Consider the following 14,360-nt stretch of genomic DNA (forward strand, 5'->3'; position numbering starts at 1 on the left):
CATGTACCTGTAACTAAAAATAGTAGGTAATACAGGAGGTACAGACGTGTAGGTAACACAGGAGGTACAGACGTGTAGTGTAGGTAACACAGGAGGTACAGACGTGTAGTGTAGGTAACACAGGAGGTACAGACGTGTAGTGTAGGTAACACAGGAGGTACAGACGTGTAGGTAACACAGGATGTACAGACGTGTAGTGTAGGTAACACAGGAGGTACAGACGTGTAGTGTAGGTAACACAGGAGGTACAGACATGTAGTGTAGGTAACACAGGAGGTACAGACGTGTAGTGTAGGTAACACAGGAGGTACAGACGTGTAGTGTAGGTAACACAGGGGGTACAGACGTGTAGGTAACACAGGAGGTACAGACGTGTAGTGTAGGTAACACAGGAGGTACAGACGTGTAGGTAACACAGGAGGTACAGACGTGTAGTGTAGGTAACACAGGAGGTACAGACGTGTAGGTAACACAGGAGGTACAGACGTGTAGGTAACACAGGATGTACTGACGTGTATGTAACACAGGAGGTACAGACGTGTAGTGTAGGTAACACAGGAGGTACAGACGTGTAGTGTAGGTAACACAGGAGGTACAGACGTGTAGGTAACACAGGAGGTACATACGTGTAGGTAACACAGGAGGTACAGACGTGTAGGTAACACAGGAGGTACAGACGTGTAGGTAACACAGGAGGTACAGACGTGTAGGTAACACAGGAGGTACAGACGTGTAGTGTAGGTAACACAGGAGGTACAGACGTGTAGGTAACACAGGATGTACAGACATGTAGTGTAGGTAACACAGGAGGTACAGACGTGTAGTGTAGGTAACACAGGAGGTACAGACGTGTAGTGTAGGTAACACAGGAGGTACAGACGTGTAGTGTAGGTAACACAGGAGGTACAGACGTGTAGGTAACACAGGAGGTACAGACGTGTAGGTAACACAGGATGTACAGACGTGTAGTGTAGGTAACACAGGAGGTACAGACGTGTAGTGTAGGTAACACAGGAGGTACAGACGTGTAGTGTAGGTAACACAGGAGGTACAGACGTGTAGTGTAGGTAACACAGGAGGTACAAACGTGTAGTGTAGGCAACACAGGAGGTACAGACGTGTAGTGTAGGTAACACAGGAGGTACAGACGTGTAGTTTAGGTAACACAGGAGGTACAGACGTGTAGGTAACACAGGAGGTACAGACGTGTAGTGTAGGTAACACAGGAGGTACAGACGTGTAGGTAACACAGGATGTACAGACGTGAAGTGTAGGTAACACAGGAGGTACAGACGTGTAGTGTAGGTAACACAGGAGGTACAGACGTGTAGTGTAGGTAACACAGGAGGTACAGACGTGTAGGTAACACGGGGGGTACAGACGTGTAGTGTAGGTAACACAGGAGGTACAGACGTGTAGGTAACACAGGAGGTACAGACGTGTAGTGTAGGTAACGCAGGAGGTACAGACGTGTAGTGTAGGTAACACAGGAGGTACATACGTGTAGGTAACACAGGAGGTACAGACGTGTAGTGTAGGTAACACAGGATGTACAGACGTGTAGTGCAGGTAACACAGGAGGTACAGACGTGTAGTGTAGGTAACACAGGAGGTACAGACGTGTAGTGTAGGTAACACAGGAGGTACAGACGTGTAGTGTAGGTAACACAGGAGGTACAGACGTGTAGTGTAGGTAACACAGGAGGTACAGACGTGTAGTGTAGGTAACACAGGAGGTACAGACGTGTAGGTAACACAGGAGGTACAGACGTGTAGTGTAGGTAACACAGGAGGTACAGACGTGTAGGTAACACAGGATGTACAGACGTGAAGTGTAGGTAACACAGGAGGTACAGACGTGTAGTGTAGGTAACACAGGAGGTACAGACGTGTAGTGTAGGTAACACAGGAGGTACAGACGTGTAGGTAACACAGGAGGTACAGACGTGTAGTGTATGTAACACAGGAGGTACAGACGTGTAGGTAACACAGGAGGTACAGACGTGTAGTGTAGGTAACGCAGGAGGTACAGACGTGTAGTGTAGGTAACACAGGAGGTACATACGTGTAGGTAACACAGGAGGTACAGACGTGTAGTGTAGGTAACACAGGATGTACAGACGTGTAGTGCAGGTAACACAGGAGGTACAGACGTGTAGTGTAGGTAACACAGGAGGAACAGACGTGTAGTGTAGGTAACACAGGAGGTACAGACGTGTAGTGTAGGTAACACAGGAGGTACAGACGTGTAGTGTAGGTAACACAGGAGGTACAGACGTGTAGTGTAGGTAACACAGGAGGTACAGACGTGTAGGTAACACAGGAGGTACAGACGTGTAGTGTAGGTAACACAGGAGGTACAGACGTGTAGGTAACACAGGATGTACAGACGTGAAGTGTAGGTAACACAGGAGGTACAGACGTGTAGTGTAGGTAACACAGGAGGTACAGACGTGTAGTGTAGGTAACACAGGAGGTACAGACGTGTAGTGTAGGTAACACAGGAGGTACAGACGTGTAGGTAACACAGGGGGTACAGACGTGTAGTGTAGGTAACACAGGAGGTACAGACGTGTAGGTAACACAGGAGGTACAGACGTGTAGTGTAGGTAACGCAGGAGGTACAGACGTGTAGTGTAGGTAACACAGGAGGTACATACGTGTAGGTAACACAGGAGGTACAGACGTGTAGTGTAGGTAACACAGGATGTACAGACGTGTAGTGCAGGTAACACAGGAGGTACAGACGTGTAGTGTAGGTAACACAGGAGGAACAGACGTGTAGTGTAGGTAACACAGGAGGTACAGACGTGTAGTGTAAGTAACACAGGAGGTACAGACGTGTAGTGTAGGTAACAAAGGAGGTACAGACGTGTAGTGTAGGTAACACAGGGGGTACAGACGTGTAGTGTAGGTAACACAGGAAGTACAGACGTGTAGTGTAGGTAACACAGGAGGTACAGACGTGTAGGTAACACAGGAGGTACAGACGTGTAGTGTAGGTAACACAGGAGGTACAGACGTGTAGTGTAGGTAACACAGGAGGTACAGACGTGTAATGTAGGTAACACAGGAGGTACAGACGTGTAGGTAACACAGGAGGTACATACGTGTAGTGTAGGTAACACAGGAGGTACAGACGTGTAGTGTAGGTAACACAGGAGGTACAGACGTGTAGTGTAGGTAACACAGGAGGTACAGACGTGTAGGTAACACAGGAGGTACAGACGTGTAGGTAACACAGGAGGTACAGACGTGTAGTGTAGGTAACACAGGAGGTATAGACGTGTAGTGTAGGTAACACAGGAGGTACATACGTGTAGGTAACACAGGAGGTACAGACGTGTAGTGTAGGTAACACAGGATGTACAGACGTGTAGTGCAGGTAACACAGGAGGTACAGACGTGTAGTGTAGGTAACACAGGAGGAACAGACCTGTAGTGTAGGTAACACAGGAGGTACAGACGTGTAGTGTAAGTAACACAGGAGGTACAGACGTGTAGTGTAGGTAACACAGGAGGTACAGACGTGTAGTGTAGGTAACACAGGGGGTACAGACGTGTAGTGTAGGTAACACAGGAGGTACAGACGTGTAGTGTAGGTAACACAGGAGGTACAGACGTGTAGGTAACACAGGAGGTACAGACGTGTAGTGTAGGTAACACAGGAGGTACAGACGTGTAGTGTAGGTAACACAGGAGGTACAGACGTGTAATGTAGGTAACACAGGAGGTACAGACGTGTAGGTAACACAGGATGTACAGACGTGTAGTGTAGGGAACACAGGGGTACAGACGTGTAGTGTAGGTAACACAGGAGGTACAGACGTGTAGGTAACACAGGAGGTACAGACGTGTAGGTAACACAGGGGGTACAGACGTGTAGTGTAGGTAACACAGGGGGTACAGACGTGTAGGTAACACAGGAGGTACAGACGTGTAGGTAACACAGGATGTACTGACGTGTAGGTAACACAGGAGGTACAGACGTGTAGTGTAGGTAACACAGGAGGTACAGACGTGTAGGTAACACAGGAGGTACAGACGTGTAGTGTAGGTAACACAGGGGGTACAGACGTGTAGTGTAGGTAACACAGGAGGTACAGACGTGTAATGTAGGTAACACAGGAGGTATAGACGTGTAGTGTAGGTAACACAGGAGGTACAGACGTGTAGTGTAGGTAACACAGGAGGTACAGACGTGTAGTGTAGGTAACACAGGGGGTACAGACGTGTAGGTAACACAGGAGGTACAGACGTGTAGTGTAGGTAACACAGGAGGTACAGACGTGTAGTGTAGGTAACACAGGAGGTACAGACGTGTAGTGTAGGTAACACAGGAGGTACAGACGTGTAGTTTAGGTAACACAGGAGGTACAGACGTGTAGGTAACACAGGAGGTACAGACGTGTAGTGTAGGTAACACAGGAGGTACAGACGTGTAGGTAACACAGGATGTACAGACGTGAAGTGTAGGTAACACAGGAGGTACAGACGTGTAGTGTAGGTAACACAGGAGGTACAGACGTGTAGTGTAGGTAACACAGGAGGTACAGACGTGTAGTGTAGGTAACACAGGAGGTACAGACGTGTAGGTAACACAGGGGGTACAGACGTGTAGTGTAGGTAACACAGGAGGTACAGACGTGTAGGTAACACAGGAGGTACAGACGTGTAGTGTAGGTAACGCAGGAGGTACAGACGTGTAGTGTAGGTAACACAGGGGGTACAGACGTGTAGTGTAGGTAACACAGGAGGTACAGACGTGTAGTGTAGGTAACACAGGAGGTACAGACGTGTAGTGTAGGTAACACAGGGGTACAGACGTGTAGGTAACACAGGAGGTACAGACGTGTAGTGTAGGTAACACAGGAGGTACAGACGTGTAGTGTAGGTAACACAGGAGGTACAGACGTGTAGGTAACACAGGAGGTACAGACGTGTAGTGTAGGTAACACAGGATGTACAGACATGTAGTGTAGGTAACACAGGAGGTACAGACGTGTAGGTAACACAGGAGGTACAGACGTGTAGTGTAGGTAACACAGGAGGTATAGACGTGTAGTGTAGGTAACACAGGGGGTACAGACGTGTAGTGTAGGTAACACAGGAGGTACAGACGTGTAGGTAACACAGGGGGTACAGACGTGTAGGTAACACAGGAGGTACAGACGTGTAGTGTAGGTAACACAGGGGGTACAGACGTGTAGTGTAGGCAACACAGGAGGTACAGACGTGTATAGTGTAGGTAACACAGGATGTACTGACGTTAGTCCTAGTATTATCCTAGGTCCATAGAACGCTTTTCATTGTTTCTCTGATACAGCAATAACATCCAGTAGTTCGGAAGCTTTGGCGTGACTAAACACACTGAGAGAGAAAATTACGTTAGGATCCCGGACAATTCTTTATAATCTGGACGTAATTTAACTATCGATAACTGCCCGTAACAAGCTGAAAATGAGCATGCTTTCAACGCATCGCTCATCGTATCGAATATATGCTCTGTCTCATAGCAGATAGAAACAGTCGCGATTAGCCACTGCGTGTGGCGAACCAAAACACATACATCGCATAGCTGGTGTTTCTGGAGAGGCTGTGGACGCCACCAAACCGACAAACCAATGGAATGTGAGTAAACTACCCACCACCGAATTTGTATCCAATGGGGGACATCGTAACAAAGGCAATGTTACTATAACGCTGTCATTGATGTCACCAGCACGTCAGATAGTGAAATATGCAATGCAATTGGCTGGGAACGGTTAACTCGCACGTGATAAGGTTCTGCGGTACACATTTTTGTTTACAAACATGTCTTTGTCGCCGACTAAGAGAATGATATGTGCTAATGGACACCAGATCGCCAGTCACACGACGGATATTGAAAATAGATAATTTCTGTCCACGAAGCCATTAAACGCTAAGTGGAGTATGTCAACAGAGTATGGCTGTCCCTCTTTTCTGTGTCCCTCCCTATACAGACCGGTAACAGCAATCTGTGAGACCGCAGTTCTGATGGAGCGCGCGGACTAACGACACCCGAGCAATTGTTTACCTGTTGAGACCGCCCGCTCCGTAAGAACAGTGTTATTGTATAGAAATCAGAAGTTCTTGACATTTGTTTTTCGAAATTTGTAGTGAATACGCGTTCTTTGGAATATACGAGTGTTTCCTCGTTGGCTCTCTATGTTTAAGACAGAATAATTACGTGAAGTAGGGGACCATTTTCTTTATTTTATGGATTGTATTTAGTTTTCGCTACAAATATGTCTTCTTGTTCGATGACTTTTTTGACTGTGGATGAGGTTAGTGAAGGAGAGACAAAGTTTGGTCAGAAGGAGTACAATAACAGTCCCTACCGACACAGGGTTCCGAGTCCTCTGCTAGGGGAGGTCAACTTCAACATGCTCAACGTCTCACCAAGACCAAGGAGCAGGTCATCCTCTGTCAAGAAATCGAAAAAGAAAAGTTTGGAGGCGTTCGACCTTGACATTCGTCCTCGGACAAGCAGCCTTCCGACCAAAAACACGTATAAAAAGCCGAACCTCGGGTCGTTACGTCACACGTCAGAAGGGTGCGGGGACGACGAAACTGACCCTGATTTCTACAGACTCCGGACATTCGAGCTGACTCCTAAAGGGATCGTGAATCGCGGAGATTCTCTTAGATCCAGGAGTACGAACAGCATCCTGTCATCCGGGAGTGAAATGGGATGTTTATCGAGAACGTCCAGCTCCCTATCACAGAGCAGCTTTGGAAATAGTACGGGTTCAGGGGGAACTGGTGTGCCGTTTAGGGTGCTTGTAGTGGGTCCAGAAGGAACTGGCAAAAGTTGTATGGTGAGACAATTCACGACTTCGGAATACCTCGGGGGATTTGATACAAGCCTTGGTAAGTGATTTGTTTGTATTACTACTCAGATTTCCGAATGTTATGTTTTAATGTTTAAAAGATAGATAAGACAGTTATATAGTCCCCTAACCAGTTCAAATTATCATCTCTCTCTCAAACCTTACACTCTCAAACCTTACACTCTCAAACGTTACACTCTCAAACCTTACACTCTAAAACGTTACATTCTCACACCTTACACTCTCAAACCTTACACTCTAAACCGTTACACTCTCAAACCTTACACTCTAAACCGTTACACTCTCAAACCTTACACTCTAAACCGTTACACTCCCAAACCTTACACTCTAAACCGTTACACTCTCAAACCTTACACTCTAAACCGTTACACTCTCAAACCTTACACTCTAAACCGTTACACTCTCAAACCTTACACTCTAAACCGTTACACTCTCAAACGTTACACTCTCAAACCTTACACTCTAAAACGTTACATTCTCAAACCTTACACTCTCAAACCTTACACTCTAAACCGTTACACTCCCAAACCTTACACTCTAAAACCTTACACTCTAAAACCTTACACTCTAAAACCTTACACTCTCAAACCTTACACTCCCAAACCTTACACTCTCAAACCTTACACTCTAAACCGTTACACTCTCAAACGTTACACTCTCAAACCTTACACTCTAAAACGTTACATTCTCAAACCTTACACTCTCAAACCTTACACTCTAAACCGTTACACTCTCAAACCTTACACTCTAAAACGTTACATTCTCAAACCTTACACTCTCAAACCTTACACTCTCAAACCATGTAACATTTTAAAATTTTCACCAGGTACAAGTCGTTATGACCACGGACTTACATTGCATTTTATATGTTTGTGACATGACACATGAAAGCATTGTTATCACACCATGTACAGCACAGGGTCTCGGTTACGGGAATAAGATATGATATTAGTTTTCTCATCACTAAAAATTATTATACACATACTAAAACCTTACAGAATGTTATATGGTTTCAGAATGTGTAAATTACTACTCAAAATCCAGTCAAACCGAGCCTCTATAGCTAAAGAGAAGTTCCTACAAGCTAGATTAAGATCAAGACCTGAACCCATAGCATTTGCACATGTATAGTTTTATTGTAAACCCGTATGAAATACTTGCCTGTAGTGTTTAATAATTAACGGGTCTAGCTGGATATATCGTCACGTTCAATGTTCAGCCACGTGAAACCCGTTATAAATTATTAATTGAAATGTTACAGACTAAAAATGAATACTATATAGTATCACTGTCCTGTGTGTGTACCTGTCAAACCAGACTTTGTCAAGGTCAAGGTCATGGGCTTGGATCAAATGATTGATTTATTGTGTATGTACAAAACAGAGCAAATATTGATATCAACATCTTTATGAAAGTGATATCATAGAAATAGCCCAAATCAGTGATTTTTTGCTGACTTTAACACACATGACTCACACTAAACACAGTATATACGTGTTTCGATGAAGAACTGCGGCGATTTCTTCCCGAAGGTCGAAACACCTGTGTGTAAAATTATAAACAATTCTGTAAAGTAATCCTCGGGGCACGTACCTGGTAAATACTAGCATTACATTAAGGAGGTTTTACTGGACTAGAAAACATATGGCCAACGTGTGTTTAAGAATAGCACTTTTCTGAAGCGCAAGGACCTTTGAAGTATTTTATATTCGTATTCAAGTTTCTCGAAACACTCTTAAATTGAATTTGTTAAAGTCATGTATTAGTTTCGTGTTAAGCGTGTATTAGTAACTGTATGTGTTAACAGAGTTTAATAATTCCTGATTCCTGGTTCGTCACGCCATCACAATTCCATTTTTAAAAGCCAGTATCAATTTGTCGCATATGATATGGTCGTAACCCTGTAGGAATATTTGTGGTTTCCAATTCTCCACAGCATGCTTATTAAAGTTCGGTTTGGCTTTTAGTTTCTGTTTCCATGGAGATGGCTATCACATTTCAAATACAATGGCATATGACCTCCCCTATGGTGGGGTTCGATCTGGTCCTCGTTTCTATAAAAGTACCATTTTATACACAAACACCAGTTTTACGACACATGTCTTTAGGTTATAATCACTGGTTTGTGTACAGAGCCACGAGACACGTGCTCCCGTGTAGACACGTCTGATGTAACCAGGAAAGGGTTATACAATAGAATGTGTAAACTAAACGGGTGGACTTTATAGACAGGTGTATATATACAATAGAATGTGTAAACTAAACGGGTGGACTTTATAGACAGGTGTATATATACAATAGAACGTGTAAACTAAACGGGTGGACTTTATAGACAGGTTTATATATACAATAGAATGTGTAAACTAAACGGGTGGACTTTATAGACAGGTGTATATATACAACAGAATGTGTAAACTAAACGGGTGGACTTTATAGACAGGTGTATATAAACAATAGAATGTGTAAACTAAACGGGTGGACATTATAGACAGGTGTATATAAACAATAGAATGTGTAAACTAAACGGGTGGACATTATAGACAGGTGTATATATATACAATACAATGTGTAAACTAAACGGGTGGACTTTATAGACAGGTTTATATATACAATAGAATGTGTAAACTAAACGGGTGGACTTTATAGACAGGTTTATATATACAATAGAATGTGTAAACTAGACGGGTGGACTTTATAGACAGGTGTATATATACAATAGAATGTGTAAACTAAACGGGTGGACTTTATAGACAGGTATATATTTACAATAGCATTTATAGATATATTGTTGATTTGTTTATATATGACCTTTATACTCAGGTAATCTTCAGTGATGGTAAGACTGTGACAACACAATCTTCACCAAAATAATCTACGAAACATATCCTTTATTACCAAATTACTTTTCTGAGTTGGAAATATACTTTTAAGATAGATTATATGGTGAATATGGCCGTAGTTGGTATGTCAGATCCTTGTGTCTGCTATAGGAATATATAGGAAGACAATAGTTTGTACAATGTAGGTGTAGGTAGATAGGAAGACAATAGTTTGTACAATGTAGGTGTAGGTAGATAGGAAGACAATAGTTTGTACAATGTACATGTAGGTAGACAGGAAGACAAAAGTTTGTACAATGTAGGTGTAGGTAGATAGGAAGACAATAGTTTGTACAATGTAGGTGTAGGTAGATAGGAAGACAATAGTTTGTACAATGTAGATAGATAGGAAGACAATAGTTTGTACAATGTAGGTGTAGGTAGATAGGAAGACAATAGTTTGTACAATGTAGGTGTAGGTAGATAGGAAGACAATAGTTTGTACAATGTAGGTGTGTGTAGATAGGAAGACAATAGTTTGTACAATGTAGGTGTGTGTAGATAGGAAGACAATAGTTTGTACAATGTACATGTAGGTAGATAGGAAGACAATAGTTTGTACAATGTAGGTGTAGGTAGATATAAAGACAATAGTTTGTACAATGTAGGTGTGTGTAGATAGGAAGACAATAGTTTGTACAATGTAGGTAGATAGGAAGATCATAGTTTGTACAATGTAGGTGTAGGTAGATAGGAAGATCATAGTTTGTACAATGTACATGTAGGTAGATAGGAAGACAATAGTTTGTACAATGTAGGTGTAGGTAGATAGGAAGACAATAGTTTGTACAATGTAGGTGTAGGTAGATAGGAAGATCATAGTTTGTACAATGTACATGTAGGTAGATAGGAAGACAATAGTTTGTACAATGTAGGTGTAGGTAGATATAAAGACAATAGTTTGTACAATGTAGGTGTAGGTAGATAGGACGATCATAGTTTGTACAATGTACATGTAGGTAGATAGGAAGACAATAGTTTGTACAATGTACATGTAGGTAGATAGGAAGATCATAGTTTGTACAATGTAGGTGTAGGTAGATAGGAAGACAATAGTTTGTACAATGTAGAAGTAGGTAGATAGGAAGACAATAGTTTGTACAATGTACATGTAGGTAGATAGGAAGATCATAGTTTGTACAATGTAGGTGTAGGTAGATAGGAAGACAATAGTTTGTACAATGTAGGTGTAGGTAGATAGGAAGACAATAGTTTGTACAATGTACATGTAGGTAGATAGGAAGATCATAGTTTGTACAATGTAGGTGTAGGTAGATAGGAAGACAATAGTTTGTACAATGTACATGTAGGTAGATAGGAAGATCATAGTTTGTACAATGTAGGTGTAGGTAGATAGGAAGACAATAGTTTGTACAATGTAGGTGTAGGTAGATAGGAAGACAATAGTTTGTACAATGTAGGTGTAGGTAGATAGGAAGACAATAGTTTGTACAATGTAGGTGTAGGTAGATAGGAAGACAATAGTTTGTACAATGTAGAAGTAGGTAAATAGGAAGACAATGGTTTGTACAATGTAGGTGTAGGTAGATAGGAAGATAATAGTTTGTACAATGTAGGTGTAGGTAGTTAGAAGACAATAGTTTGTACAATGTAGGTGTAGGTAGATAGAAAGATCATAGATTGTACAATGTAGGTGTAGGTAGATAGGAAGACAATAGTTTGTACAATGTAGAAGTAGGTAAATAGGAAGACAATAGTTTGTACAATGTAGGTGTAGGTAGATAGGAAGATCATAGTTTGTACAATGTACATGTAGGTAAACCGGTTCAAGGAATTATTTTTTATTTTGAATATTTTTGAAAGAAATTACTGTTGGTGCTAAGACAACATGTTTTTGGAGATTGCTCCATATTCTAACAACGCGCAGACCAAAAGAGTGTTTCCTTAGATCAAGCCGAGAATGCTGCGGAAATAACTTTTTAGCATGTCCTCTTATTCCGTGTCTTTGAATCTCGTCGATACAGAGCTTGAGAAATCCGCAGCTTTGATATCGCTGATATAGCTAGTCAAATTGCAAGACTTCTATCATATCGCCCCTCATCCGTCTGAAAGCGAGTGTAGGTAATTTAATCTATCGGAATAGGACATGTCCCTAAATCCAGGTAACTGCTTGGTTGCCCTCCATTGTACAGCTTCAATCATATCAATGTGTTTAACTTTATATGGGTGCCATACAACATTTCCATATTCGAGATGGACTCTAACCAGAGTCTTGTACAACGGGAAGTTGTATTCTTTTTAAATATTAAAAGACCGTCTTATTAACCCAAACAAAGAATTTGCTTTCTTAACTTTGGTACTTATATGTTCATCGAAAGATAGAGATTGATCTATAATTATTCCCAAGTCCTTTTCCTTTCCCACTTCCTGTAATTCTTCATATTTTAGAAAATATTTTCGTTCATCCTTATGCCTGCCTATGCGCATCGATTTGCATTTTTAGGGGTGAAATTGAAGAAGCCATTTATCACTCCAAGCTGACAGGTGATCAAGGTCATCCTGAATATGCATCTGAATAACTTGTCGTTCGCAAATAGATAAACATCTGACTGAATAGTATCTGCTGGGTCATTATTTATGTAGATGAATAACAATGTTGGCCCGAGTGCCGATCCCTGGGGGAACTCCGGAGGATACCTTTGTTTCCTGTTGATGATGAAGCTGGCTGTCCATTTGATATATTTTTCACTGATTCCATAAGATGACAGTTTGCTTATAAGTCCTTAGTGCGGAACAGTATAATATTGTATGTGAAAGTAGTTTAATATTCCCAATTATAAAATACTTATGGAATGTTTTTTTTGTCCACGGGGGTAATGTCAATGGGGGTAATGTCGACGGGTGTAATGTCGACGGGCGTAATCTCGACGGGTGTAATGTCGACGGGGGTAATGTCCATGGGTGTAATGTCGATGGGGGTAATGTCAATGGGGGTAATGTCGACGGGTGTAATGACCATGGGTGTAATGTCGACGGGGGTAATGTCCATAGGTGTAATGTCGACGGGGGTAATGTCCATGGGTGTAATGTCGACGGGTGTAATGTCGACGGGGGTAATGTCCATGGGTGTAATGTCGACGGGTGTGATGTCGACGGGTGTAATGTCCATGGGGGTGATGTCCATGGGTGTAATGTCGACGGGTGTGATGTCGACGGGTGTAATGTCGACGGGGGTAATGTCCATAGGTGTAATGTCGACGGGGGTAATGTCCATGGGTGTAATGTCGACGGGTGTAATGTCGACGGGGGTAATGTCCATAGGTGTAATGTCGACGGGGGTAATGTCCATGGGTGTAATGTCGACGGGTGTAATGTCGACGGGTGTGATGTCGACGGGTGTAATGTACAAGGGTGTTTTTTTTATGTCGACGGGTGTAATGTCCATGGGGGTGATGTCCATGGGTGTAATGTCGACGGGTGTGATGTCGACGGGTGTAATGTCGACGGGGGTAATGTCCATAGGTGTAATGTCGACGGGGGTAATGTCCATGGGTGTAATGTCGACGGGTGTAATGTCCACGGGTGTAATGTCGACGGGGGTAATGTCCATGGGTGTAATGTCGACGGGTGTAATGTCGACGGGTGTGATGTCGACGGGTGTAATGTACAAGGGTGTAATGTCGACGGGGGTAATGTCCATGGGTGTGATGTCGACGGGTGTGATGTCGACGGGTGTAATGTACAAGGGTGTGATGTCGACGGGTGTAATGTCCATGGGTGTGATGTCGACGGGTGTAATGTACAAGGGTGTAATGTCGACGGGGGTAATGTCCATGGGTGTGATGTCGACGGGTCACGGGTGTGATGTCGACGGGTGTGATGTCGACGGGTGTAATGTACAAGGGTGTAATGTCGACGGGTGTGATGTCGACGGGTGTAATGTCGACGGGTGTGATGTCAACGGGTGTAATGTCGACGGGTGTAATGTCGACGGGTGTGATGTCGACGGGGGTAATGTCGACGGGTGTGATGTCGACGGAGGTAATGTCGACGGGTGTGATGTCGACGGGGGTAATGTCCATAGGTGTAATGTCCATGGGTGTAATGTCCATGGGTGTAATGTCGACGGGGGTAATGTCCATGGGTGTAATGACCATGGGTGTGATGTCGACGGGTGTAATGTCGACGGGTGTAATGTCGACGGGTGTGATGTCGACGGGTGTAATTTCCCGGTTACGATCTTATTACATATGATACCCTGATTAAACGTTATCTCAAGAGAAAAAGATTTCCAGCTGGTCAAAGTCTGGGTAGTCCCACAGGAAGTACCAACACACAGCTGTGTCCCACAGGAAGTACCAACATAAGCTGTATCCCACAGGAAGTACCAACACACAGTTGTGTCACACAGTAAGTACCACCAGACATCAATGTCACACCGGAACTACCAACACACAGCTATGTCACACAGGAATTACCAACATACAGCTATGTCCCACAGGAAGTACCAACACACAGCTGTGTCCCACAGGAAGAACCAACATACATATCTGTCCCACAGGAAGTACCAATACACAGCTGTGTCCCACAGGAAGTACCAACACACAGCTGTGTCCCACAGGAAGTACCAATGCACAGCTGTGTC

At 43.3% G+C, this 14,360-nt stretch overlaps 2 protein-coding genes across 2 annotated transcripts; one reads left to right on the plus strand and one right to left on the minus strand.

Annotated features, from left to right (window-relative positions):
* The first annotated feature begins 5,715 nt into the window (after positions 1 to 5,715).
* LOC117338631 lies at positions 5,716 to 6,902 on the plus strand. The gene has a single exon (XM_033899988.1). The coding sequence runs from the start codon at positions 6,270 to 6,272 to the stop codon at positions 6,900 to 6,902; it is 633 nt and encodes a 210-aa protein (XP_033755879.1). The 5' UTR covers positions 5,716 to 6,269.
* A 5,658-nt stretch (positions 6,903 to 12,560) lies between these two features.
* LOC117338632 (uncharacterized PPE family protein PPE24-like) lies at positions 12,561 to 13,550 on the minus strand. The gene has a single exon (XM_033899989.1). It carries the CDS (start codon positions 13,548 to 13,550, stop codon positions 12,561 to 12,563), a length of 990 nt encoding a protein of 329 aa, XP_033755880.1.
* Between the last annotated feature and the right edge of the window lie 810 nt (positions 13,551 to 14,360).

The sequence above is a fragment of the Pecten maximus genome, chromosome 11 (assembly GCF_902652985.1).
Source record: "Pecten maximus chromosome 11, xPecMax1.1, whole genome shotgun sequence".
Taxonomy (NCBI): domain Eukaryota; kingdom Metazoa; phylum Mollusca; class Bivalvia; order Pectinida; family Pectinidae; genus Pecten; species Pecten maximus.

What these genes read in the sequence shown, in the direction of transcription:
- LOC117338631 (XM_033899988.1), top strand. Translation starts at nt 6,270, where the DNA reads ATGTCTTCTTGTTCGATGACTTTTTTGACTGTGGATGAGGTTAGTGAA.
- LOC117338632 (XM_033899989.1), bottom strand. Translation starts at nt 13,550, where the DNA reads ATGGACATTACCCCCGTCGACATTACACCCTTGTACATTACACCCGTC.